Source organism: Arvicola amphibius, chromosome 12 (assembly GCF_903992535.2).
Source record: "Arvicola amphibius chromosome 12, mArvAmp1.2, whole genome shotgun sequence".
Taxonomy (NCBI): domain Eukaryota; kingdom Metazoa; phylum Chordata; class Mammalia; order Rodentia; family Cricetidae; genus Arvicola; species Arvicola amphibius.
This window is the reverse complement of record NC_052058.2, coordinates 25917031-25941427: the sequence shown is the minus strand read 5'-3', so window position 1 is coordinate 25941427 and position 24397 is coordinate 25917031. Positions and strand designations below refer to the sequence as shown.

Here is a 24397-nt window from a genome sequence, read left to right as displayed (position 1 = left end):
ACATCAGTGACATCATGTGGCCATCTTTTTAAATGACGTTACATAACCATGTGGAGTTGGGCTGGTCTCTCTTCAGGACTTCAGTCGGTCCCGCTCCTTTCTGCCACCAAGCAGGCCTCCTGCCTCCTGCTCCTGAGGGAGCTCAGGGGCCCCAACAGTGGCCCCCCATCAGGCACACAACTTGCCTTCACAGAGGCATTTATGAACGGACCTCGTTATTCCAATGTAAACACTAGTCTCCTGACATTTAGATTTCAGTGTTTAAGTTTGGGGACCTATGCTAGGGCATTAAATCTGGTAGGAGAGATGGGCAGCACCACCTAAGCAGCACATATCCTGGGGTGGGGGGTAAACGGTGTTCTCCTCCAAGGAAGGGAAGGAGGGCATGACCTTAGGGGCACCTGGGAAGGCCTCGCAGTGAGGTTGCATCAGGTGGCAGGAAGAGCCTCATCAGTTGTATGGGAACAGGTCGTGGTGAGGCCCAGACAGCCTGTTAGCATGAGGGAAGTGGGTAATGGTGTGAGGCCCAGACAGCCTGAGAGTTGGCATGAGGGCTTTGATCTGTTGCAGGCTATTTGAGTTAATCAGTTGGGTGTGGCTGCAGCGCCGGCTTGGGAGGAAGTGTGCAAGAGGAAAAGCTGGGAAGAACGGGGACAGCTTGAGTGCTGGTGAGAACTGTGAAAGCATTAGATCGAAGGTTCGACTGGGAAATGACTCCAGAGCTTCTTCCCCAGGCAGCAGCTTCAGCGACAACAAGGATGGCCGTTCTAGGCCGGAATCCTTGGTTCTTGTTAGGGCCAAAGCGGCCCCCTAAATAGCAGTGCTGCTGACAATGTCCTCACCGACAGCCTGGGCTCAGCTCACGCTGGTCGCTGGCCGGATAAGCAGAAGGAAACTTAACTAAGTTAACTAAACTTAGTTTAACTTAGGAAACATAACCTAAAGTTAGCATTCCTCTGAAGTTGGGTTTCTATTTGTCAAGAAAAGACATGACTTCCTTTATCTGCCCCAATGGTCAACTATCTTGTGCAAAGGGTTCCTGGTTAACCCAAACAGCCTGCAGCAGACCAAGCCCCACCAGCTAATTCTCAGGCCGTTCTGGCCGACACCCCTTCTTCTGCCGCTACCTATTCTCATAGAACTGACAAGGCTCTTCCGTCCAGTCACTGTTCTCTGCCCCAACCCAGAGGCAGCCCAGCCATTGATGCTCAAATAAACTGTCCTTCTTTCCACAGAGTGGTCTAGGTCAGCGGTTCCACTGTGCTTTGTTTATAGTCCTCTCCAGTTCCCTTTAGCTATGGGACTTATTACGTACACGTGTGCTCACACTGGGGTTCTAGCAGGTAGGGCCAGGGCAGAGATTGCTCACAGGCTAGCGGGAGGCTTAAGTGAGGTCGCGGAAGCTGCAACCATGGTTGATGGCCCCAGGGACTGCATAGGGTAAAAAGGCAGCGCTCAGCCCCACCAGAAACTCTTAGCTGCCCCCAAAGGTTATAGCGGCTATGTCTCCTGCAAGCACAGGAAGCCAAAGGGGTCTTGAGAGCTCACCAAGGCCAAGTTCTTCTTGCACTGAAAGAAAACTGCCACCCAGAGAGGAGACCCTGAGTTTTGGACCAGGCCAGAGGAGAACTCAGTTTGCTCTCTCCTAGTCAAGATGTTTTTCATCTGCTGATGAAAGCCAGTTTTACAGAAACAATAAACTCAACCTAGCAGTAGGTACAAGACAAATGAACAAACAAAAAGGCAGAACTAGGAAAGCATGAATGGCCCCAGCGCTTTCTGACACGGGGCAAGGAAAGCCATCCTGGCTAGAGTCATCAGACAGCACCCAGCTTGAATGAATTAGGTTCAAGTTCCCTATGTACAATTCCTTCTGAATACTTACTGAATCCCAAATGACACCAGAGACACTCCAACAACCAGCATGTCCAGCAGATTGAAGTAGTTCCTGCAGAAAGCCCCTTTATGTAAGAAAGCTCCGAAAGTTGTCATCTGTAAACAGAATCATGCACCATTTACTTCCTCCTCCTCCCCTCCAGGGTCCAAAACCATTAAACAAAAAAAACCTGGGCTCTTCACAAAATCTTGACAGGAGCACAACTCTGTTAATGACTGCCCACGAGGAAGACAAACACAACAGGACTGAGTGACTGTGAGTCCTGCTTCAAAGTAAGTTACAAAAAAATGAAAAGGGGTAGCCGTCCAGTGAGAGAATTCAGGTAAGAACACAGCTCTGGCACGTGCAAAGAGCCTGCATGTGGCTATGTTGGTGAGAATGCCAAGCTGAGCCTACCTATCCATGGCTGGCCTGGCCTCTCTAAGGTCACGGAGCACATACTGTCTTCATTAAACCCTCTCAGCGGGAGCTGGAGGCAGCGCCCGGCTCCTGCGCTCCTGGGATCCTTTCCCCCTTAACTTAGTTGCTCCAGTTGTAATAATTTTCCAGTTCCCGCTTCTCCCAAGACGAGAGACTCGGCAATATCAGGAGCAGCAAGGAGGTGCAGGATGATGATGTTACAACTAAGCGCCGGGTTCGTTTGCACATTAAGCAGCGAACACACAGAGTGGGCGCTCGGTGGGGTGTCTGCTGGTAACAGGAGGAGCTCAATGGGCACATTCTCCAGGTGGGAAGATACAGTGTTAACCCAGGATTTCATCTGGCCCAAAGCCCATGACTGAGTGCTCATCTGACAACTCAGAAAGGCAGATGGTAAACAGAGCCTCAAGTAATTGGTGGAACAAGGCTTCTTCATTCAGCTTACAGGAGAGGCAGCAAAAGGCAAAAACAAGGATCTGGCCTTGGCCACTGCCCCGCCATGATGAAGGGAGGACGAAACCTGAAAATACTGGCTTACCTTCAGGTAAGAAAACGCCAAGTTCTCTACAATTTGAAACAGAACTGAACATATTTGGGGTGGGTGGTTCTGAACTTGTCATCAATGACACAGGGGATGCTCCCTGCCCACCTTAATCGAGGTTTCCTCAGCAGAAGATTTTGTGAGGAGCCCACATCCCCAGTAGCCCAACATAAAGTACATTTTTTTTAAAGATGCACACACAGAAACTTCCAAATACTTTAATGACAACTATGTTAAAAATTCTTCATTTCTCAGCTTCTTCCCACGAGGAGTTGGCTGTAACAATCGAATCAGAAAGCCCAACTCCTGGAGACTCTTAGCTGTGCCTCCAGACCTCTGATCATCTAGGAAGGAACTTCCCCCTGGGGTGCTCACAGTCGGGACAGAGGACACACGATGATGTCACCTGTTAGGGCATGCATGGGCAGTACATTCAGATACACCGCTGGTTTGTGCAGATGTAAGCCCATCTCACCGCAACAGATACAGGACATCTCCACACAAGTAGACCCAATTTATCTTGCAAGACCTGTTGCAAGCAAATAGTGTGCTCCTATTCAAGAACACGGGGACCACACTGCAGTCCCAGGAGCAAGGAGAGGGTGTTTCTGTCATAGCATGAGTGTGTTTCCTCTTACCTGATGTCAGGAAGGGGAAAGGGAAGCTCACACAGAGTCCTATGTCCATTTCAAATTTCAGAGGACTTTTTTTTAAAAAAAGGAACAAAAATCTAATTCCAACTAGAAATGTGAAGCCAAAGTAGCTCCTGCATGCACTCAAAGCTAAAAGAAAAACTGCAAAAACACATTGGTATGGTAACAGGAAAAATCTGTAGTTAAAAAAAAAAAGTTGAAAGCACTTCACGCATCTCTCCTGTGCCTTCCACAGGAGCGGGCCGCATCACACAGCTGCCTGGCCCGTTACCTTCAAAATGATCTCAAATGCAAAAGTACCAGTGAAGACATAGTCTGCATAGCCTAGCACCTGGAAGGGAAGCGAAGAACGCAACCGTTACTGCGGTGGCTGCATTAGCAGAGGGGGGCAAGGGAAATGCGTTACCTTTAACAGGATTTCAACCGTAAAGATGGCTGTGAAAGCATAGTCAAAGTAACCCAGAATCTGCAAGGCACAACACGTGGCAATCAGAACAAGGCACCCCGGTAAGCTGCGGCAGATCCCTGCCCATGGGCAGAACCCCCAACCTGTGGCCAGAGACCCTTCTCCCAGGCAGGACCATCCTCAGGGGGGCTGAGACACATGAAGGGCCCACCTCACCCATGCAGGGCTCCTCTTTGTGACTGCCAGGGGATGTTGGGGCCTCACTTCCTTTACCTGCTCAGGCCAACTGGCTTCTCCTACCCTGGCCCACAGGGGCCGATTTCTGAAAGTCCTGTGTTCACAGCCTTCCCTCTGGGCGAACTACTAGTGCTTGCAGCCCCTGATAAATGAGAATCCTACACATGTCTGTGCAGCTGTGAATGTGGCTGAGTGAAAGAGGCTGCCATCTAGCTGTGCTCCAGATTAGTGGAGAGAGGCTGGTGTGGCTGAGGGTGCAGCCTAGTGCGAGATGCTCTTGCTACCCAAGAGTAAGGCCTGGAATCTGGTCCCTGCACCATAAAGGTTAACATTTTAAATATTCAAAATATAAATAAAAAGATACTAATGCCATAAAATCGAGTCAAAAAGTTTCATATGTTCCTGTGGGCCCAGGACGATTTAATTATCATGTGATCTGCCCATCCCACCCTCATACGCCAGAATGGTTCAGTTTGAGAGGCAGGGTTTGTATTCAGTGTCTTCCTCCTGCCATACTCCATAACCAACGCTGCCTTCTCCCAAGACTGGTCCCCTTGCCTTTCTGGGCCCATAGAAAGAATAGACTGGCCTTGAGTTTCAATATTTGGTATAGGCCTCTCTACCAGCCTCCCTGAATCCCACATAGTATCTATGAGTCTTGTGAGCTCCTGATCCTTCAAGGTTCAGAGGCAGGGCAAGTGAAGTCTGACCACTCCAACAGAGTTACTCGGTGTGCTGCTGACACTATGACTCTCAACTCGAAAGAGAACAGCCAAGGCTTCCAGTACACAAGGCTGTACTGTGTGCTGATCTCATGGAAATGGCTTTATTGCATGTCTGTCTATCTGTCTGTATCCATCCATCCATCCACCCACCCACCCACCCACCCATGGAGGGCAGAGGACAACTTTTAGCTACCACTTTTCTCCTTTGACTGTGAGTCCCAGGGACTTAGCTCAGGCATGGTGGCCAGCGCCTTCACCTGCTGCTCTATCTCGCCAGTCCATCTGCAGCTTTAAGAACTGAAGATATCAGTGTTGGGAGGACTGGAGAGACCATTTGGGGTTCCTCTTCTCATTATGTCGCCTCTGTTGGAGCCACCACTTGAGCACACACTGCCTCTCCTCCATAGGAGAGGGACCTGTGCCCATCTTCTACGGAAGTCGGGGAGTCCATTTCTGGGCTCCGAGACATCGCTAGAGGAGTTCTGTGTCAAGCTGATTATCAGGCCCCAACCACCTTTCCCTCATTCCCTCCTCTGTTACTGAAAGTACTTGGCCGTCACATGGCTGTGACACCCAGGGCGAATCCAGGGTCTTAGGCTGAAGGACTTTCTTCACGCAGCCTCTCTTTCCCTTTTCACTAAAAACTCAGCTACTGTTCAAATGCGACACTGCAGTAATGTAACAGCAGTGCGCGTGCACACATGCACGCACACCTGTCTAAGAAGATAGGAAAACAAGGCAACAGATGCATAGGAAAAAGACTACGATAAGAAGAAACATAAATCATTCCTTGTGGACACTTAGCCTGGACTGGCTCCTGACCTGTGATGACATGATTTGTCTCCAGACACATTTTCTGCCTCATACTTCATTTTCCTGATGGGGGTGCTCCCTCCATTGGAATGCACAATGAAGCGAGCCTTCAGAATCTCTAAGTCAAAGCCGTGTCTGTCAGGGTGGACTGAGGCGGACTCGGTGCCTTCGTCTTGACACGGACTCCTGAGCCTCAGGGGAAAGTCTTAGTCATTGTCTCCTGACAGGAACTGGAAACCGGGAGCTACAGTACGAGGGTGCGATCATCAAGGCAAAGCCAAATGTGTCTTAATCCTAAAATCTCTCTTGAGCTGATGTGCAGAGGAGACAGGCAGACGTGACAGCCTTAAGCTCCTGCTGCCTCTCCTGGGCAGCACCTTGGCAGTCACTGGAAAGGCCCACAGCTGTCTGAATATGTCTCTGGAGTTTCTTCAGGGCTGAGTTATATAAACTACCAAGAAAGAGAGCCTGAAGCAAACACTAATTTAGAAACAAGTATGCTCTAACGTGGATGCACCAGTGGCCCCATCTGTAAGCTACAACACTGGGTGAAGAATTGAAAATTTAACCCCCGCCTGTTGCCCCGTTCAACCTGCCCCCATCTTCTCCTGACCCATGCTTCTCACCAGCAGAGTAGCTGAGCAACCTCATGTAAATACCCGAGAGAAGGAATTCTTTTCACTAGCTCAAGGGCAGAGGTCCCCGACCTATGGCAGGCTGGGACTCACGTTCACCTTCTCCCCTTAGACTTAAACCTCTAAGGAGTCGTCACTGTGCCTCTGATGGGGAAAGGGGAACCCCAGTGTAAGGAAAATGGAGCAAAGAGGTCCCTGAAGACACTGGCGGTATGGCAGAGGCTTCTAAGTAAGTTGGCATCTCCACCAGCTTCGTCCAGAGAAAGCAAGCCCTCAGCACACGTACTGAGAAGCCCTAGCCCCAGGCTCCCATGCTTGGGCCCCATCCAGGATGGCCCCTGACACAAACAGGCTGGAGCTGACCCCCAGGGCAGTCCCACCCACATCTTTCTCAGAGGCTTACGGTGTTCCGGAATGAGTGGCTGCGGATGGGATCCTCGGCAGCAAGGGCGGCGCTGCTCAGCATGATGAAGACCAGGATAAGGTTGGTGAAGATGTGGTGGTTAATGAGCTTGTGGCAGCCCACACGGATCCTGTCAAGAAAAGCATGGCATGGATGCAGGCCTGTGCCTGCTGGGCTCCTCTGGGCTGCGGGGCTTCTTGGAGGAGAACCAGGAGGGGGCTGGCCCATCATTAGTCCCACAAAGCCTACAGCTAACCTGTGGTGTGAGCAGTTTGGGGCTGGGAGTTCCACAGAGACCATTTCATCAAATCCTTACACATGGGGTTACTGTCCTCCAAAAGATGAAAGGCAGGACTGGGGACAGAGGGGTGGCTCGGTGGTTAAAAGCACTGTCTGCCCTTCCAGAGGACCTGGGTTCAGTTACCAGCACCTACACGGGAACTCACAACCTCTGTAACTCCAGTCCCAGGGAATCCAATGCCCTCTTCTGGCCTCTGTGGGCACTGCATACATGTAGCACACAGACATATATGCAAGCAAAACAATCATACACATAAAAATATGAGAAAATGGAGGTTTATAGATATGAAGGATATGTTAAGGTAATGAAGCTAGTAAGGACCAAGGTAGATTTCAAATCCAGGCATTTCTACCACCAATTTTTTTTCTACCACAGCATAAAGTCTGACTTATGAAAGAAGACTGGGCCAAATTAAGTTCCTTGAATAAACTACACAACAAACTACAACCCAACTTAGTTGCAAACTAACTGGAGGCCTAGCATAGGAAGACATTTCTGCAACAGACTCCGAGTCTCGGCCAATCATGGGCCGCCAAACGATCAGCCCATGCTCAAGTATGGCCCAGGCAGTGCTGTGGCCAGACAAGAGGGGTCTCTCCTTCACTTCGGAGTCTGTCCATGACGTTAACTCCACACTGCAGAACACAGTTCATGGGATGGCTTCTGTCTGACGGCTGCTCCACTAAACTGTCGAATTTAACTGGCCCCAAGTTTTTATTTTAACACAAAGACTAGGACACATTCCCTTCTTTATCCACAAAGGAATTGTCTTGCAAATATGATCTGCAACAAGAGAGAGTTGAAGTCTCTTGCTGTCTGAAAATTTTGTCATAAATGTCCTATTTTGGGAATACTTTATTACTTCTGTCTATTTTCATTCTTTTCCCGCCTCTCTCTTCCCTCCTCGTGTGTGTGTGTGGGGGGGGGCACAGATCCCACAGTATGCATGTGGAGTTCAAAAGACAGTTTTTGGGAGTCAGTTCTCTCCTTTCATATGGATATGAACGGATCAAACTCAGATCCCCGGGACTGGCGGCAAGCACCTTTACCCACTGAGCCCCCTCACTGGCCTGTCAATGTCGTATTTCTAATTCAGTACCGATCCACAGGTACTCCTTAGACGGTGAAGCAGAAGTGCTGTATTGTCTGTTCACACGCAAGGCTCTCTTTGCACTCTGTGATGGACTTCTCACTGAATCCTTCAACCCTGAGAAGTAAGCAGGGCAGCTGGGTCTCTCAACCCAGATCCAGGTCTTTCATGATGGCTCGTGGGGCCCATGAGAACCTCTCCTGTTCTCCTGTGGTGCCATGGGGCCAGGTCAAAACATCCTACTCTCAATATTCATATCTAAAGAGTTACCTTTTCCCTTGGGAAAAATAACTTAATTTTTAAACTGAGTCACCTTTATATGATGGTGGCCCCTCATTTCAAGTTCCCCCATCTTGGGTTACTCAGCATTGTGCACTTCCTGGAAGGTTTGCACACTGTAGTTACTGGGTCTAGAGAAGACGTTCCAAGATAATGAAGACGGGTACTCTTGACTTCTGGGAAAATAAACCCATTCTTTGCACACACGCACGCACGCACGCACGCACGCACTCTATGAACTATGGGCATCACCAAAAGTGCCACAGGATGCTCAGTGAGGAGCTGTATAGAGATCATCAGGGTGGGCCAGATAACTGTGCAGGTGAAGAATTTGCATGCAAGTCTGACAGCCTGAATTTAACCCCAGAACCAACACAAAGTGGAGAGAAAACCATACCTGTAAAGCCTTCCTCCAACTCTACACACGGTGGCACATGTGCCCTTCTGCCATTCACACACAATATCAACAAATTAATTTCGTAAAGATCATGAAACTGTCAATGTTTTAAGGACTTGAGCCTGCCTTGTTTCCCGCCTGAGTCTCGGCAGGTCCTGTGAATCACACAGTGCTCCTTCCTGACAGCCAAGAACTACTGCAATTCTTCTAGAAACCTTCCAGGAGCTACCTATTCCCCTGGCAGCCCGCTTAACCCCAGACACTTTAAACCTAGAAACCAGCTAGTAAACAAGACTTCTTCCTCTCCCAGTCTATGAGTCATCCCCATGTTCCTGGTGAGCACCTTATCATTTTAATATGAGAAATGCTATTTTAAGCATTTTCATAGAGCTGAGTCAAACGCGTACACCCTATAAAGCATTGTGAGCAATACCATAAAACTCAACAGGGGGGAAAATCACCTAGAAGGATCTAAACATGAAGATGCTGTGCAGAACCCGCAGACCAAATTCTTATTCCACAAAGCATATTAAGACAAGATTCGTCCGTGTGGCAGTGGCACACGCCTTTAATCCCAGCACTCGGGAGGCAGAGGCAGGCGGATCTCTGTAAGTTCAAGGCCAGCCTGGTCTACAAGAGCTAGTTCCAGGACAGGCTCCAAAGCTACAGAGAAACCCTGTCTCACAAAAAAAAAGACAAGATCCACTAGTTAAGAAAGGGTGCCAGAGGTGGCCAGTGTACACATCAGGAGAGCTATGGACCCCATCATAACACCTTACTGAGCTAGACACTGCCCTATGGCTCTTCCCATGCAGGGAGGTGGGGGTAGGGCTTCTACAGCAGGCTCCTTCCAGGACTCTGTCACACCCCAAAGGGAACAGGACACTTCCTTGGGTTAAATGCATGTCTAAGGCAAGGAAGAGAGGAGGGGTTGAGGGGAACCTGTGGGGTCCAGGAACACTCAGGATCAGAGGGGGGCGGTAAACCAACCACTTTTCTTTACTCCACCCCCACCACCCTCAAGAGTCACTGTAGAGAGACGGCAGCAATGGAATTAGGAAGAAAGTATTTACGGGTTGGTCTTGCTAAGAATGAAGAAAGCGCTTCCTTCGGGGATGGGTGCGATCTTCTCCTTCATGTTCAACTCTGAGATTCTGCGAGGACGAGGACCTGCAGGAACCTCAGGCTCATCCTCCTCTTCCTCCTCTTCCTCTTCACCTACTTTAAATGGAATGGTTTTTATAGGTGTGAAAGATTACAAATGGGTCTGAACCATTGTTCTCAACGACACATTAAAACGTGGCTTACACATTGACAACATCTACTGCTTCCAGCAACTGAAACCTTCCCTTTCCTTCAGAGTAGGGGCTGCATGCGCATGGGTGGAACACCCATCCACGTCTGGTGCACTGAGCTATGAAACATAGGAAGGAAGCATCCTCCAGGGCGCAGTATGGCTACAGACACCGGTGAGAGCCTCACTGCCATCCTCCCAACATCTGTCTGGTTCCCCACCACCCCTTGCTCAGTTTTCGCTGGAAAAATCTGTGGATTTCCAGTCACAGACATTGACTCCTGACAACCATTTCTCCAGCAAGAGCTGTGCCTATCTGTCCCTCTTCCTCTTCCGCAACCTGGGATTTAAGTCCATCTGTGCTGCCTGTGACTTTGGGGAAAAACAGAGCTAATCTGCTCTCTAAGACAATGGGGCCCCTGGCCTTGGTGGCCTCAGCAGCCCTGTGTGAGGACTCCTCATGCCATATCTCCAAACCTCTGGGCCTCTCTGCCCCACATACCTGGCACATCACAGGGTGGGTAAGGGTCCTTATCTTCAGTCTCCTCCTGATAATCATCAATTGTAACCTAGGACGGGAGAGGGAATGCTGACTTCATGTGCTTCAAAGGGCCAAAGTCAGAGGGCCGGTCTACCATTCGGCAGTATGAGGGTTCTCTCTCTGTGTGTGTGTGTGTGTGTGTGTGTGTGTGAGTATGTGCTCTCATGCACACATAGGTGTGCAGAGATAGTAGCTGGAGATTCTGCTTCAGTCAAAAGGCCCAAGAGCAGGAAAGAGATAGGCCACCGCTCGGGGCCCAGTCAGTGGGCAGTGTCTATAAGTCTCCTTTTGCCATGCCAGTGCAGGCACATCCACCGTGTGAGAGCCATATCTAGATTCCTGTCTCTCAGTTAGACTGTGAATTATATGGAGGTATTCTAGTGTTTGATGTGCACCTGTCCACTCGGGATTTATCAATTCGATGAACAAACCCATCACAGAAATGTCCAGAGCTGTCATCAGTGTGATGGAGCTGATAGTGCAGCCTTCAAGCCTCTCAGCACACCTGGACTCCAAGGTCATGTCTGGGAAGAGTCGTCTACCAAAAACCCTGACTGTATCCCCCACTAAGAAGACACTAACAGAATCACAACCATGGGTTACATCTGACCATGTAGTTGCAATTCAAAACAAAACAAGTCACCCAACTGCTCGAATGTCCACATCCTACCGTGTAATGTTTGCAAATCTGTTCCTTCTCTAAATCAATCAGAAACCTCAGTTCCTATACTGTAGGCTGTATTTTCCACAGCAGAATGCAGATGCTTTCACGGTGTAAGTGGTACAGAATCACTTTGAAACACAGAGAAGTTGTTTTGGAAAAAAATACCTTGTTGTCACTGTTGGCTATCTGGTTAACTTCTGGTTTGTTGTTCTTTTTGTTTTCAAGGCTTTCTTTTCTACAGAGAAAAGAACACAAGAAACCGAATAATCATACTGCTGTGTACTGAAGGGCTAGCCAGGATTCCGAATCAAGAGTGCTGGATGAGGGACCAGAACTCAACTGGAAACACTGATGACAAGACAGTAGGACAACACAAACCCGGGGCTTCCTGTTCATCGAATGCAATGGAGCCATTACACAGCTCATCTTATTAAAATCCTCGGCCGAGAGCTAATCAGCACTGGATGTATATTTAATTCACAACACCAAAACTAACTGCAGGGATTCTTTAAGTGCAGAGATGTGTGACGTCCGTTCTTCACTCTGAGGATAAGAGTCACGCACCTGGCTTCTACCCAAGAGTCCCTTCTCTTCACTTGGTACCACGTGGCCACCCATAATCATCTCAGCTCTTGGGAAGCGTGGCTGAGTCCCTAGCACCCCTTGCAGCATGGCTGGGCGCTCCTAGCACCTCTGGGGAAACGCCTCAGTGCAAACAGGATTACCTGGCAATTTTTTTCCTTTCTTTTTCTTCAGCTTCCTCTTTCTGAGCAGTGTTCAAACTTTCAGCGTCGGCCAAATTGTCCACAGCAATGGCCAAGAACACATTCAGCAGGATGTCTGATTTGAAAATTTTAAGGGTACAACGTGTTTTTAGATGCAGCAGTTGATAATGGCAATGTCACACACGTCTGCTTGTGGAGGCTGGGAGCGGGTGACTGATCCTAAAGTGATACTCAGTACAACTGGAGAACTTGGTAAAATCCCACCTTCAAAAGCACAGATACATATTCTCCTGGATATCCACAGAGACCCACTGAAACACACATTTTACTGTCTTCTTGCTTATATACTGCTTTACCTTCATGGAGCACAGCGTGATTTCTTCTCTTTGAAAGCACATGTTGTAACACACACATTCAAGGGATCCCTTCACAAACCAGAGGCCTTCAAAGGCCACATGTAATTGAAATAATCTCATCGCACAAAATAGCAGGAGGCTTTCTCCTCTAACGCAGGCTCTAGAGCCTGTGGTCAGTTCCTCCACTCTTCAGTCTGCGGATACCCGCTGGGGACGGTAAGCTAGATCTCCTGCCAGGGGTGGCTAGGCTGTGTTCTGAAGGCCCCACTGCAACTAGACTCAGGGTTGAACATAATTTTGCAAATGGTAATATATCAGGCAAATAAGCTTTTAGGTTTTGAAATAATAAAACTGCTTGTGTGTTTAGCAGAGTTTTTAAACAAACAACATTTTTTTCTACTGAGAACCTCAAGTCAGAAGATGCGGTTACATCCTTATTCACTAGTATTTATGAAGTGAGGAGCCTAGGGACTTGAGCATCATCCACGAGAAAGTCTTGTGCTGAGTTGCTGCTTCTTTAAGCCTGATGTTCAGCCTACAGCAGGGACGGGGGGAGGGGAGACAGGAGCAGTAGACTGTGGCCCATGTGCCCTGTGTATTAGAAACTTCCAGATGGGCTGCTGAACACATATGTCAGTGAAAGCTAACAAAGGCCTAATGGTAAGATTGCTTTGAGGAATGCCATGCCTAAGTCTTTCAAGAGGATGGAGACATGCTGAAACTTGGGAAAAGCACCTGCCCTGGGCTGGAGATAGCATGGGAAACATGGAAGCTCCTCAGACAGGCTTTGCAATGGTGGCTTAGACAGGGTCAGCCCTGGGAAGAGCTGTATCAAGCATGTCTCTAAATGGATCTCATGAATAGATAATCCCATTCCTGGCCTTGAAACGACACTAAACTTGTGGGAAGTGGAGCACAAATCTGGATCACTATATCACCTGCATTCGGAGGCATGGCCCAGACTTCCTAAACAGGGGTATGCTGTGGATTCATTCAGAAAGACAGACAGAGCACCTCTGGCAGGCCAGCCCCTGCTGGGCACTAGGGACGAGAGGAAACATGATATAGCAGAGCGTCTGTTCCAGTGGAGACAGACAACATAAGCAGCTCTTTAAGGACCGAGTATGGTGACATACACTCCAAAGAGCTTCAACATGGATCCAGAGAGCAATGGCGGAGACTCCGGAGTGGCTATCATCTGTCTGGAGGAAACCTATCCGTGTCCTCACAGGCCTCTGTGCAGACTCCTGACCCATGAAGCTGTCCTCTGGTTGGGAGGAGGAGGTCTGCCCACCGAAGCTCAGTGGACAGTGGACTCTGCACACCAACAACAGGCATGGACAAAGTCTAGGGTGAATTCAGAGGAGCTCCCTCGAGGATAGGGCACTAGAATTAAGCCCAGAGAACGCAGAGATGTGGTGGACATGCAGAGAAAAGCACTGCCCCTAAGGACAGCAGGGCAGGTGGCACGAGGGTCTCCACCATGAAGAAAGCCCAGTGGAGAGCTAGAGAGCACGGAGAGGGATGGACTCCAGGGATCTGGACCACTAGAGACTCATTCATAGTAGGACTTTTTAAATCAGAAGGGTGGAGAACATGGGGTGTTCGTGTCTGTACATATGCTTATTACATGGGTGTCCATGTCTGTTCACATGCTTATTACATGGGGTTCTCGTGTCTGTACACATGTTTATTACATGTGGTGCTCATGTCTGTACACATGCTTATCAATTACATGGGCTGTTCATGTCTGTAAACATGCTTATTACATGGGTGTTTGTGTCTGTACACATGCTTATTTGCCACAGGTAGGAAGGTTCTTCATGTGGTAGGGCTTGTGCTAGGCAGGGAGAAGCCAGAGAGAAAACAGACACAACAAGCAAACTTCACAAGACCCTGAAGGGGCTGGTGGAGGGGGTAAATGAAGTGACCCAACAGCCAACTGCTGAGGTCTAGGATCCATCTCAGACGGGAAGAGGAACCAACCAAGCCAAAGAATGGTCGCATGCCATGATATAGAAGACAAGTGAGCAAAGCAAGACCATGACAATCCAGCCAGGCAGTGGCGGAGCACGCCTTTAATCCCAGCACTTGGGAGGCAGGTGGATCTCTGTGAGTTCGAGGCCAGTCTGGCCTAGAAGAGCTAGTTCCAGGACAGGCTCCAAAGCTACAGAGAAACCCTGTCTCGAAAAACCAAACCAACCAACCAAACAAACAAAAAGACTGCAACAATCCCCCAGGGGCTCTCACTGCTCATTGGGTGACATGGGTGCAGCCGTGACCTCCCAGTGACATAAACCATCAAACATCAGGCTTCCCTGCTTGTCCTGTGTGGAGACACGACATGAAACCCTTTATCTACCAGCACTTGTGTGGGCACCTGTTCCTGTGTGACTCAGACTATATGGCTCTCATCGGCCATGTGGAGAGAAAGGCAGCATGGAGCTAACAAGGGGAAGGCATTTGTTTTCCTTACCCCTAAAGCTGCTCCCATCATCACAAGCACCAGAAAATTCAGAGAGAACAAGACAGTGCTGGGGATCACACAGCCCCAGTAGTTCCAAAGGATACAGTTGCCGCAGATGAAAAGGATGATGAAGTAGATACAGACAATCATTCCAGAAGAGGATGGGCCTCCATAGGCCATGATGCCATCATACATCACGGCATTCCAGTCTTCGCCTGTCAGGATCTGAGAAGACAAGGCTGGGGTCAGACACGGGCAGATGCCTCAAACCACAGATGCTATGCTGGAGTCCTAGGCCACTGGTAACGCTGGCATCCGGCATTTTTCATAACCCAGTTCACAATGAAATGGATCTATCTGCTATCCTATTGAAGCTTCAACATTCATCATCATCATCATCATCATCATCATCATCATCATCATTTTGGTTTTTCAAGTCAGGGTTTCTCTGAAGCTTTGGAGCCTGTCCTGAAACTCACTCTGTCGACCAGAGTTGAACTCAAAGAGATCTGCCTGCCTCTGCCTCCCAAGTGCTGGGACTAAATGCATGCACCAACACTGCCCAGTTGTTTTTCTCTTGTGATTTTCTTGTGTTGTTTTCAGTGATTGATGTTGGTACTTGTTTTTCTGGTGCCTTTATTTATAGATTAAAATACACATACACACATACACACACACACACACACACACACAGAGAGAGAGAGAGAGAGAGAGAGAGAGAGCTGGGGGAAGGAGGGAGGGAGGAAAAGAATGAGAGAGAGGGGTCACTGGTATCTTTTCTTATGCTTTTAAGCATACCATATTTTTACAACTGGCTTTTCTCCACTCAATGATATTCCTGGAGACCCTGACTATAGGTTCTTCTCATTCATTTTACTCAGTAAGTAATATTCCACATAGCAAATGTCCTTCAGAGACAGGGGACTTTATCCATTTTCAGAATCAGAGAATTCTGTCACATGAATGTGTATAAACTGTCTCGAGTAGAAATAATCAGTTTCAAATGTAATCTTCTCTATTGATGATACGTGGTAATCCAATCCATTCTGAAATCCAATCAGATAAATACAGACTGCAGTTTTTAAAATGCTACCCCACTTGGAAGAGAGTGTATCTTCTGTGCAAACCAAAATCAGACAGCAAATGGGCAGATAATTAGAAAAGAGGCTCCTGACTTCATTCCTGAGAAAATTATAAAGAGACACCATTTCGCCTGTCAGGCTGGCAGCATTTATGAAGGATAAACACCCACCTCAGCAAAGGGAAGGAGGGAGGCACGGGCTGCCTCTATGCTGCTGCCTGAGAGTAAATAAATTCCACTGTAAGCAGAGCATTGTCAGGGGGCCAAATACGAAGAAGGCCATTTGCCCAGAAGTCCCACATGGAAGACTTGTTCTGCACATCCGCTCTCTCACACATGCCTAGTGTATCCTGTGTATTCAGACCCATCCACCAGAGCACTGGGAAGGGACTGGTCACTCAAGCAATGGCAGCTCACACCCATCGTTATGATGGTTTTGGAAGGAGGGTGTCACTTCTATGGGTCAAGTAGGTGGCCCATTTCGTAATGATGAAAGCAAACTAAAACAAGGCTCTGGACAGACTAGGCGACCCCTGTGCCAACTCTCTACAGTGAGCAGGAGGAATGACTGTGAGCGACCGTCTATCTAAGAGTACTCCAGGAACCTGGTGAGGAGTGGTTACCACCCAGGAAGAACTGGTGGCCGGGTGGGAGGATTGCCACTTTGTATCTTTATGTAACACTTAACATTTTGTGCCATATGAATGTAATGCAAGAAGAGGAAACGTGTTTCTTGAAAGAAATGGAGAGAAAAAAATAGTAACTAACCAGCAACCATGATTTTTAAATAATTTAAAGAAAGACTGTAGTCTATCATGGGTTTCAAACTGTGGGGTGTGACTTCCTAGGAGGTCACTTAAGTGGCAGGAGGTCATAAAAGCCCTGGAAAGAGTCAAAGGTTTCTGAACACATGGCAAACAAAGATGAGTTCAAAAATCAAACCTTCAGTGAGCCTGAGATGCTCCTGGAAGCAGTCACCCAAGCTGCACTGCATAACGTCCGTCAGCCTTAGATCTGAACTCACAACATTTCCACTGAGCACTGGGCACGATCTCATCCCACACAGTGTCAAGGAACCCTGCCTGGGCTCCCGCGGCCTGGGCTCCCGCGGCCTGGGCTCCTGCGGCCTGGGCTGCAGATTCCTGCAGGCTGGGAACAGCAGCGTTTCTACTGCACATGCTAGGTTTTCTGCTCTTTCAGAAACACATGTGCTTAATTGCAGAAAACAAAGCCGCGCACTGTTTTCCTAGAACAGCTCCTCTTCAGGCCGCTCTCACAGTAGGGTAACTTTGAACTGGACTGTATTCAAATAGTTGATTTAAAAAACTTCTGTTTCAGTTGATGGTTTGAAATTTGTAAAAACAACAAAACAACTCGTCATATAAAATACGGTAGAATTTGCAGTAGTTTCTGTAAAGGGCTTTAAACATACTTCTGTTGTTTTGTAGTATACATATGTATGCTAACCGACATTCTAGGAGAGGATGATTATAAAATCAAAACATCATTAATTTGAAATTGATGACTATGTTGTACATCTTGCAGTATTCAGTGTGTGTGTGTGTGTGTGTGTGTGTGTGTGTGTGTGTGTGTGTGTGTTGTATGGTATACAAGCAGGTCTAGGTCAGACGTCAATGTCGGGTGTCTTCATCAGTCACTATTTACCATGTGTCTGAGACAGGTTCTCTCACCGAAGCTGGCTGGAACTTACTGATTTGGCTAGGTTGTCTGGCTAATGAGCTCCAGGGACCCTCCTGTCTCTACTGTCCTCCCCCCATACTGGGATTACTAGTAAGAACTGCCATGCCCAGCCTTTTATGTGGGTACTGGGGACCCAAACATAGGTCCTCATATGTGTCAGGTTCTTACCAACTTTACCTAGCCCCAAGACTTCTTTATTATATAGATTAGTATGCAAATTTGTATTTATGTTTAATAAATGTTGAAAACGTATGTTTACCAAAGATATGCTCTTTAAATTTTTTAAAATTTATTTTTAATTTTGTATGTGTGAGTGAGTGTGAGTGTTTATTAGGCATAAAGTTTTTTCATTCTTTATGATTCATTACAAGCAATAGTTTGATTTGTACACACACACACACGAATGCCCGAACACACCAATATATATAGAGTTATTAGAAAAAAAACTTCTTGGGGGTAAAAATGGTTGTGAGAAGCAGAATGTTTACGCTGTGATTCTGTGAATCTCAAATGACCATGTGAGACCTTCCAGATCATTCTCTCTAGACTCTGTGCTCCTTCAGAAAAGAACAAGTGACTTATCCAAGTCACAGATGCGAGCCCAGGGAAAGCCACTATAATACCTGTTTCTTGCCCTTCCCATGACGCTTCCTGTCTCTTCCTCAGGACTAGACATTTAGATGTTTGCTGATATCACAGAGAAATCTGGTGGGGTGGATGGCATGAGGAGCTAACCTGTCAGGTTCTGATCACAGCAGGGGCCCAGCTGAGAGCATAGGAGGAGGGCTCAGTACACCCCAGCTCACAGGTAGTGCTATGTGCTGCTTCTCCAGTGACAGGGCCCCCATGGGACACTGTCAGAGGCTCCACAGCACGATTAGCTTCAGAGCCTCCAAGCCAAGGGCAGAGACTGGCACAGCCCCTACCACCCAGACTCCTCTGACTACACATCGAGACATTCCAGATACGGCTTCCAAATTCACTTCTTGGCTTTAATTTATTATAATGGATTACAAACATGCCTAGTAATATATAAAAAGCAAACAAACTAATGAATGACAAGAGGATTTTAGAGTCTAGGTCCCAGAGATCTCATAAGACCAAACAAAAGTGTTTCAGTTTGTCATATCACACAGGTAGTGGAAGATACTGTAAAATAAGTTACATGACATAAAATTCTGCCCCCAGAGGACCATGGGATGAGAATGACTGATAAAACGGCATCCTTGTGTCTTACTGAGCTGTAGGCAGATCCAAGAAGGCAAAGGTTCTGGCTCTCTGACTTCCACTCACAACAAGAGCTTCCGGGGTGGGGGAGGGGAGAGGGCTCACCTGGAACACAGTCAGGAGTGCCTGGGGAAAGTTGTCAAAGGTGCTTCGCTTGGTCTGGGTCTCATCGAAATTAAACTTGCCACCAAACAGCTGCATGCCCAGCAGGGAGAAGATGATGATGAAGAGGAAGAGCAGCAGCAGCAGCGAAGCAATGGACTTCATGGAGTTCAACAAGGACGCCACCAAGTTGCTCAGGGAAGTCCAGTGCCTACAAGACAAGCAGGGGTCTCTGGGTTCAGAGACCATCCCCTGGGTGGGGGACAGCAACCAAGCACACACCGCCGTGGCGCCCACATCTTTACCTGGTCACCTTGAAGATCCTCAGGAGGCGCACGCACCGGAACACAGAGACCCCCAGAGGAGACATGAGCTCCAGTTCCACGAGGATGGTCTCGGTGATCCCCCCACACACCACAAAGCAGTCGAACCGGTTGAAGAGAGAGACAAAGTAGGCCTGGAGGCCCAAGCTGTACATCTTCACCAGCATCTCACAGGTGAACAGAGCCAAGAGGACTTTGTTTGCAATATCTGGAAAGACAAAGCGCAGGCATGTTCCTCACCTTCCCACCACCTCCTTTCCATCAGTGCTCACAGCAGACACGGCGAGGCCTCACGTCAGCCCCTCTGCCGTGCTGGCCACAACCCAGATGTGAGTCTGGAGAAGTCACTCGCTTTCTCTGGGCCTCCATTTCACTGACTATGAATGGTAGAGACAGTCATCACATGAGTCCCTAAGCCTCCCAACACTAAACCTTTACGACTGTGCATTGAGACCACACGTTAGTTTTTTCTTTAACACCCTCACCCCCCACACATACTTTCCCCCATATAGAGAGAAAATAAATAAAGGAAAATAATAAAACCTGACATCGAGGAGTGACCACTTGCAGAATCCTAGTGTCAGCTTTTATTTTCATTTATTTATATTCTCTCTGTGTATGCGGAAGTGTGATGTGCATGTCCACGTGTGCATATGTGTGGTTAATCAGCATGTGTGTGTGTGGGGGGGGGTGAACATGTGCAGGGGCCAAATAAAGATGCTGCATGGTTTCCTTGACTACTCCCTGCCTTCTTCCCTTGAGGCAGGGCCTCTCACTGAACCCAGGCCGGTCCCAGTGACCCCCTGGTCTCTGTCCACCACACAGAGCTGGGGTTACAAGCATACATTGCAATGCCTAGCTTTTCACATGGGCGACCAGGTCTGGGGATCTGAACTTAGGTCTTCATGTTCGTACAGCAGACACTTTACTTACAGAGCCATCTCCAAAGTCCCAACGTAATTTGTCAGTAGCAACAAACATTGTAGACTGAGGGCAGCAGAAGCGAATACACAGAAAGACAACTCAAGAGTTCAAAACTGTCCAGTCTAGAAAGGGCTCTTCCAGGGATGACCTCCATGCACCCTAGGTCTGGCCATCCAAAGCTACAGAATCGAAATCACTTACCAAAAATACTAAAGTGGGGATAAAGCTTCCAATGTGCCAGGGAGAGGTACGTATCAGCCCCAAAATTCCTGGGTCCTGGGCTATCTCAAGGTTGTGGTGTAAGTTAGCCGATATTGCATAATGCAGGCAAGACACCTTTTCTGGGGCTCGCTGAGTCTGAATTGTTCTACTATTTCTTAATTCTAACTGGAATGTTCTACTACCCTATTACACTTCACTTGGGTAATACCGAATAGCAATTATCTGTAAGCATCTCTAATTCAGAACAAAAGAAGAGCAGCACCTTCCCGCCATACCTTGAATCTGTGTCAGCCAGTCTGGCTGATTGTAATGCTCGGAGGAGATAGTCAAAGTGTTGAGAAACACCAGGACGATCACCAGCCAGTAAAACGTGACAGATTTCACGGCAGCCCGGCATCTCCTGCGATTGAATCGGTTCCAGCGACGCCAGCGTCGGCTGAAAAACAAGCAAACATTGCTCCCTAGACCACGGACAAAGATGGCATCTCAGAGGCCCACAAACTTTACTGAGCAATAGGAGAGGTTCACATTAGATGTCTTAGGATGGAAAGAACGAGCTACCAGCACAGGTGTGAGCAGACCCCATGACAAAAACTGCTAGTCTTCACATGCAGCTCTCAACAGTATCATCTTGGACGAATTTTGTTATCACTTCCCTGCTGCTATGAATAACTCCAGGATCTGACATATTCAGTGGGTATATAATGTGCATGTAATGCCTGCAAGTGGGTTAAAGAATCTAGACATCCACAGACTCACGTGCAGATTCAAGACTGCACTGGGACACACACATAAAGATCTTGTAGGTGCCATAGGGCACATGATCTGTTAAGGGCAGAGGGGCAGAACCACTCAGCTTATTATATGTATCTGTATAGCAGCTTCTCATTATACAGAACGTATTAGGTGGCAGAGCAATCCATGACCATAACTCTTTTTAGGGAAGTGTTTAGTCCTTTCTCAAATGCCTTTCCTCTGGTACCTTGGTGAGTGTCAAAGCTGAGTGGGACATGTGTCTCAGGCTGAGTCATAAGGTGCCCTTTCTAACTAGCAATGCTCAAAATATACCTTTAGGAGCAGATCCAATATTGAATCATGTTTTCATAAGAATAAAACCAACAGAACCAAACAGACACGTGACATGTCTCCGCCCACCTTCCGTCTCTGTTTGTAATTAGGGAAGACATTTTCTCCTTTTGCCTGTCTCTTTTTGGAAAACACTCCCAGTCTCCTTGTCATGGGGACAGTTAGGCACCAGAGACTGCTGCTTAGCAACCTGGAACGCAGGGAAGTACCAGCCGGGTCTCAAGTCCCTTCTCTTCTGGCCATGCTGTCTTAGTGTCCATCAAGAGGGCATTTCCTCTAGAGGCACGACTCAGGAGGGACATCTAGGCTGCTTCAATATGACCCTGGCTGACTCAACTGTGTGGCAGTGCTAAACACCTGCAACCCAGGAAGCCAGTGAAGAATAGGCACTGGGCAGTTTCACGTAGACCTGGACCCAGCAAGTTGTGCTGTGCTTTCTTCTGCTCTGCAGTTTCCAATGGGACGAAGAGCATCTGGACGCATGATGAGCAGCACAGACAACTCTTCTGAGGACTCTAATGGCTTACAGCTGAGCTCTCCCGGGACACATGACCCTACACACATATGTAAGGTGGTCCCAAAAGGCTATGCATGATGGGTTTATCTTTCACAGCAGTGACAAGGTACAAGCAACTACAACATCTAGAAGACTCAGTGTCATATCCCCTGGAAACATGCAGCACTACTGGCTGGACTCCCCTGTGCTCAGTTCTGTGTGGGTGGTAGGACGCCTGTATTCCTGAACACGGGTTATGTAGGTGCCTGGCGCTGGTAAAATGGGGTTGCAGAGGCACTTTTCCAGGGTTGTTGGCCTTGATATGCATGAAGCATTATGGGTAAATGATAACTGCAAATTCACACATGTCCAGCCCCAGACTGAAGGTGGGGGACAGGGAGAAGTACTTGTCTGCAAAGCAAAGAGCTGGGCTACACCTCAATGACCAAGAGCTCCCCACGGGCAGTGGAAGTCTCCCGAGAGGAGACATCAGGCCAAAGACCCTAGAGGTGAAGGCACCAAGGCAAGACACCTTTGAAAACAGGGCGGTGTGGTATGGTCACTGAGTCATGGCAGAGGGGGTGTGAATCTGGGAAGGGATTTCAAAAGCTGAGGCAGAAGATGAGAAGTAGGGACAGATTCGAAAGCATCTATGGTCTGGTAACAGAGACCAACAAAACAACTCTAAAATCTGACTCAAAGTCAGGCTGAAATACAATTTACATGCGGCAAGTTTATTCCTTTTATGTCCACACTTGGTCAGATTGTAGGACACTTCCATCACTCTGCGCTCGCTCATGGCCCGCATCCCACAGCAACACTCCTGGTCTGCCTTCTATGCCCATTGTTCTGTTTCAGAATCGTGATAGGTATCCTTTTAAGGCTTTTTTTTTCTCACCCAAATGCTTCTGAGATTCACCAATGTTGCTATATTATCAGTAGTGTTTAAAAACCTAATGTTATTGTGTGTGTATACACGCACAGGAGGAACGTTGTGTGGTGTGGTGGGTACAGGGGCCGTGCCATGTGTGGTGGTTAAATAACTCTGCTGGGCTGGTTCTCCTCCACTTAGGTGTGCCCTGGGGTAGAACTCGGGTCACAGCAGGCACCTTCAACACGCAGCCATCTCAGCGACCTTCTCAGTATTGTTTCCCCTTCTTCCTATCACTGAGAGGTCCTGCACTTTATGGATAAATCACAACTGCTCTGCTCAAACCACTACAAACACGTATAATTGTTACATATGTCTTTCTCTTACATCAACACCTTAGAGTTGGAATTGCTATGCCGTATCATGAATGTAATTTTGTGAGAAATTAATAAATGCTTTCCCAAAATAATTATGTCATTTAACGTGCCTGCTAGCGCTGCACAAAAATACCCGTCGGCATCCCTGTCAGAACTTGGCATCACTGGACACTTGAGTCTGATCTGCTTGTACCAGTATGCAGCAGTATTGTTGAACTTGCATTTTCCTAGTAAACCGTGTTCACATGCTTCTATAGCATGCTTTTCTCTTCTTTCTGACCTGCATGCTGGAACCTCTTTCCCACTTTTACATGGCTGTTCTGCCACTGACACTATCTTTACATAGTATTCTCTCTATATTAGATACTAGTCTTTTATCAAATATGGTTTGCAAATATTTTTATCAGGTTTGTAACTTATCTTTTTATTTTATAATAAAACAAAGTCAAAAAGTTTTAATTCTTCTTTCTTTCTTTCTTTCTTTCTTTCTTTCTTTCTTTCTTTCTTTCTTTCTTTCTTTTGGTTTTTTGAGTCAGGGTTTCTCTGTAGCTTTGGAGCCTGTCCTGGAGCTAGATCTTGTAGACCAAGCTGGCCTTGAACTCACAGAGATCTGCCTGCCTCTGCCTCTGAGTGCTGGGATTAAAGGCATGTGCCACCACTGCCTGGCTAAAAGCTTTAATTCTTATGGGGAACCAATCTATCATTTTTTTCTAACATGGATCAATGAATTTTAAGAAATCTTTACCTAACCCATGGTCACAATGCCTTTTTCCTGTTTTCTTCTAGAGTTTCTACAGGTTTGAGTGTTATATTTAGGCTTGGTCACTGCTGTGTGCAGCAGGAAAATGCTGTAATTGATAAAGTACACATAGAAGAATGTATACAAAATGCAGGCCCAGGGTTCATGGGATTATAAAGTGGACACACAGTCTGCATCCAGGTCAAGGAACGGAATACTACCAGGTGCCTTAGATGTCTTCCCGAAGTGTAGGGAAAACCTCTATGAGCAGTGGCGCGAGGGTGGGTAAGGGCAAAATGTTGCTCGTGTGTTGCGCTCTGCCAGCTTATACACTCTGACTCCCCTGTCCTGCTTCCCCCAAGGCAGAATGGTAATACTTAGACTGACTGGAATTTGGGGGTACA

At 47.7% G+C, this 24397-nt stretch overlaps 1 protein-coding gene across 5 annotated transcripts in view; it reads right to left on the bottom strand.

The window, feature by feature from the left end:
* Positions 1-24397, bottom strand: part of Cacna1d (calcium voltage-gated channel subunit alpha1 D) — a 440918-nt gene that overhangs the window by 60645 nt on the left and 355876 nt on the right. For all 5 annotated transcript variants that reach the window (XM_038350011.1, XM_038350014.1, XM_038350013.1 and 2 more), the window contains 11 exons: positions 20700-20860; positions 19261-19486; positions 18959-19166; positions 14949-15069; positions 12022-12136; positions 11462-11531; positions 10594-10660; positions 9871-10018; positions 6731-6860; positions 3918-3977; positions 1886-1992 (listed from right to left, as the gene is read on the bottom strand). In XM_038350011.1, the coding sequence (XP_038205939.1) occupies positions 1886-1992; positions 3918-3977; positions 6731-6860; positions 9871-10018; positions 10594-10660; positions 11462-11531; positions 12022-12136; positions 14949-15069; positions 18959-19166; positions 19261-19486; positions 20700-20860 (1413 nt within the window). The remainder of the gene's footprint in view (positions 1-1885; positions 1993-3917; positions 3978-6730; positions 6861-9870; positions 10019-10593; positions 10661-11461; positions 11532-12021; positions 12137-14948; positions 15070-18958; positions 19167-19260; positions 19487-20699; positions 20861-24397) is intronic.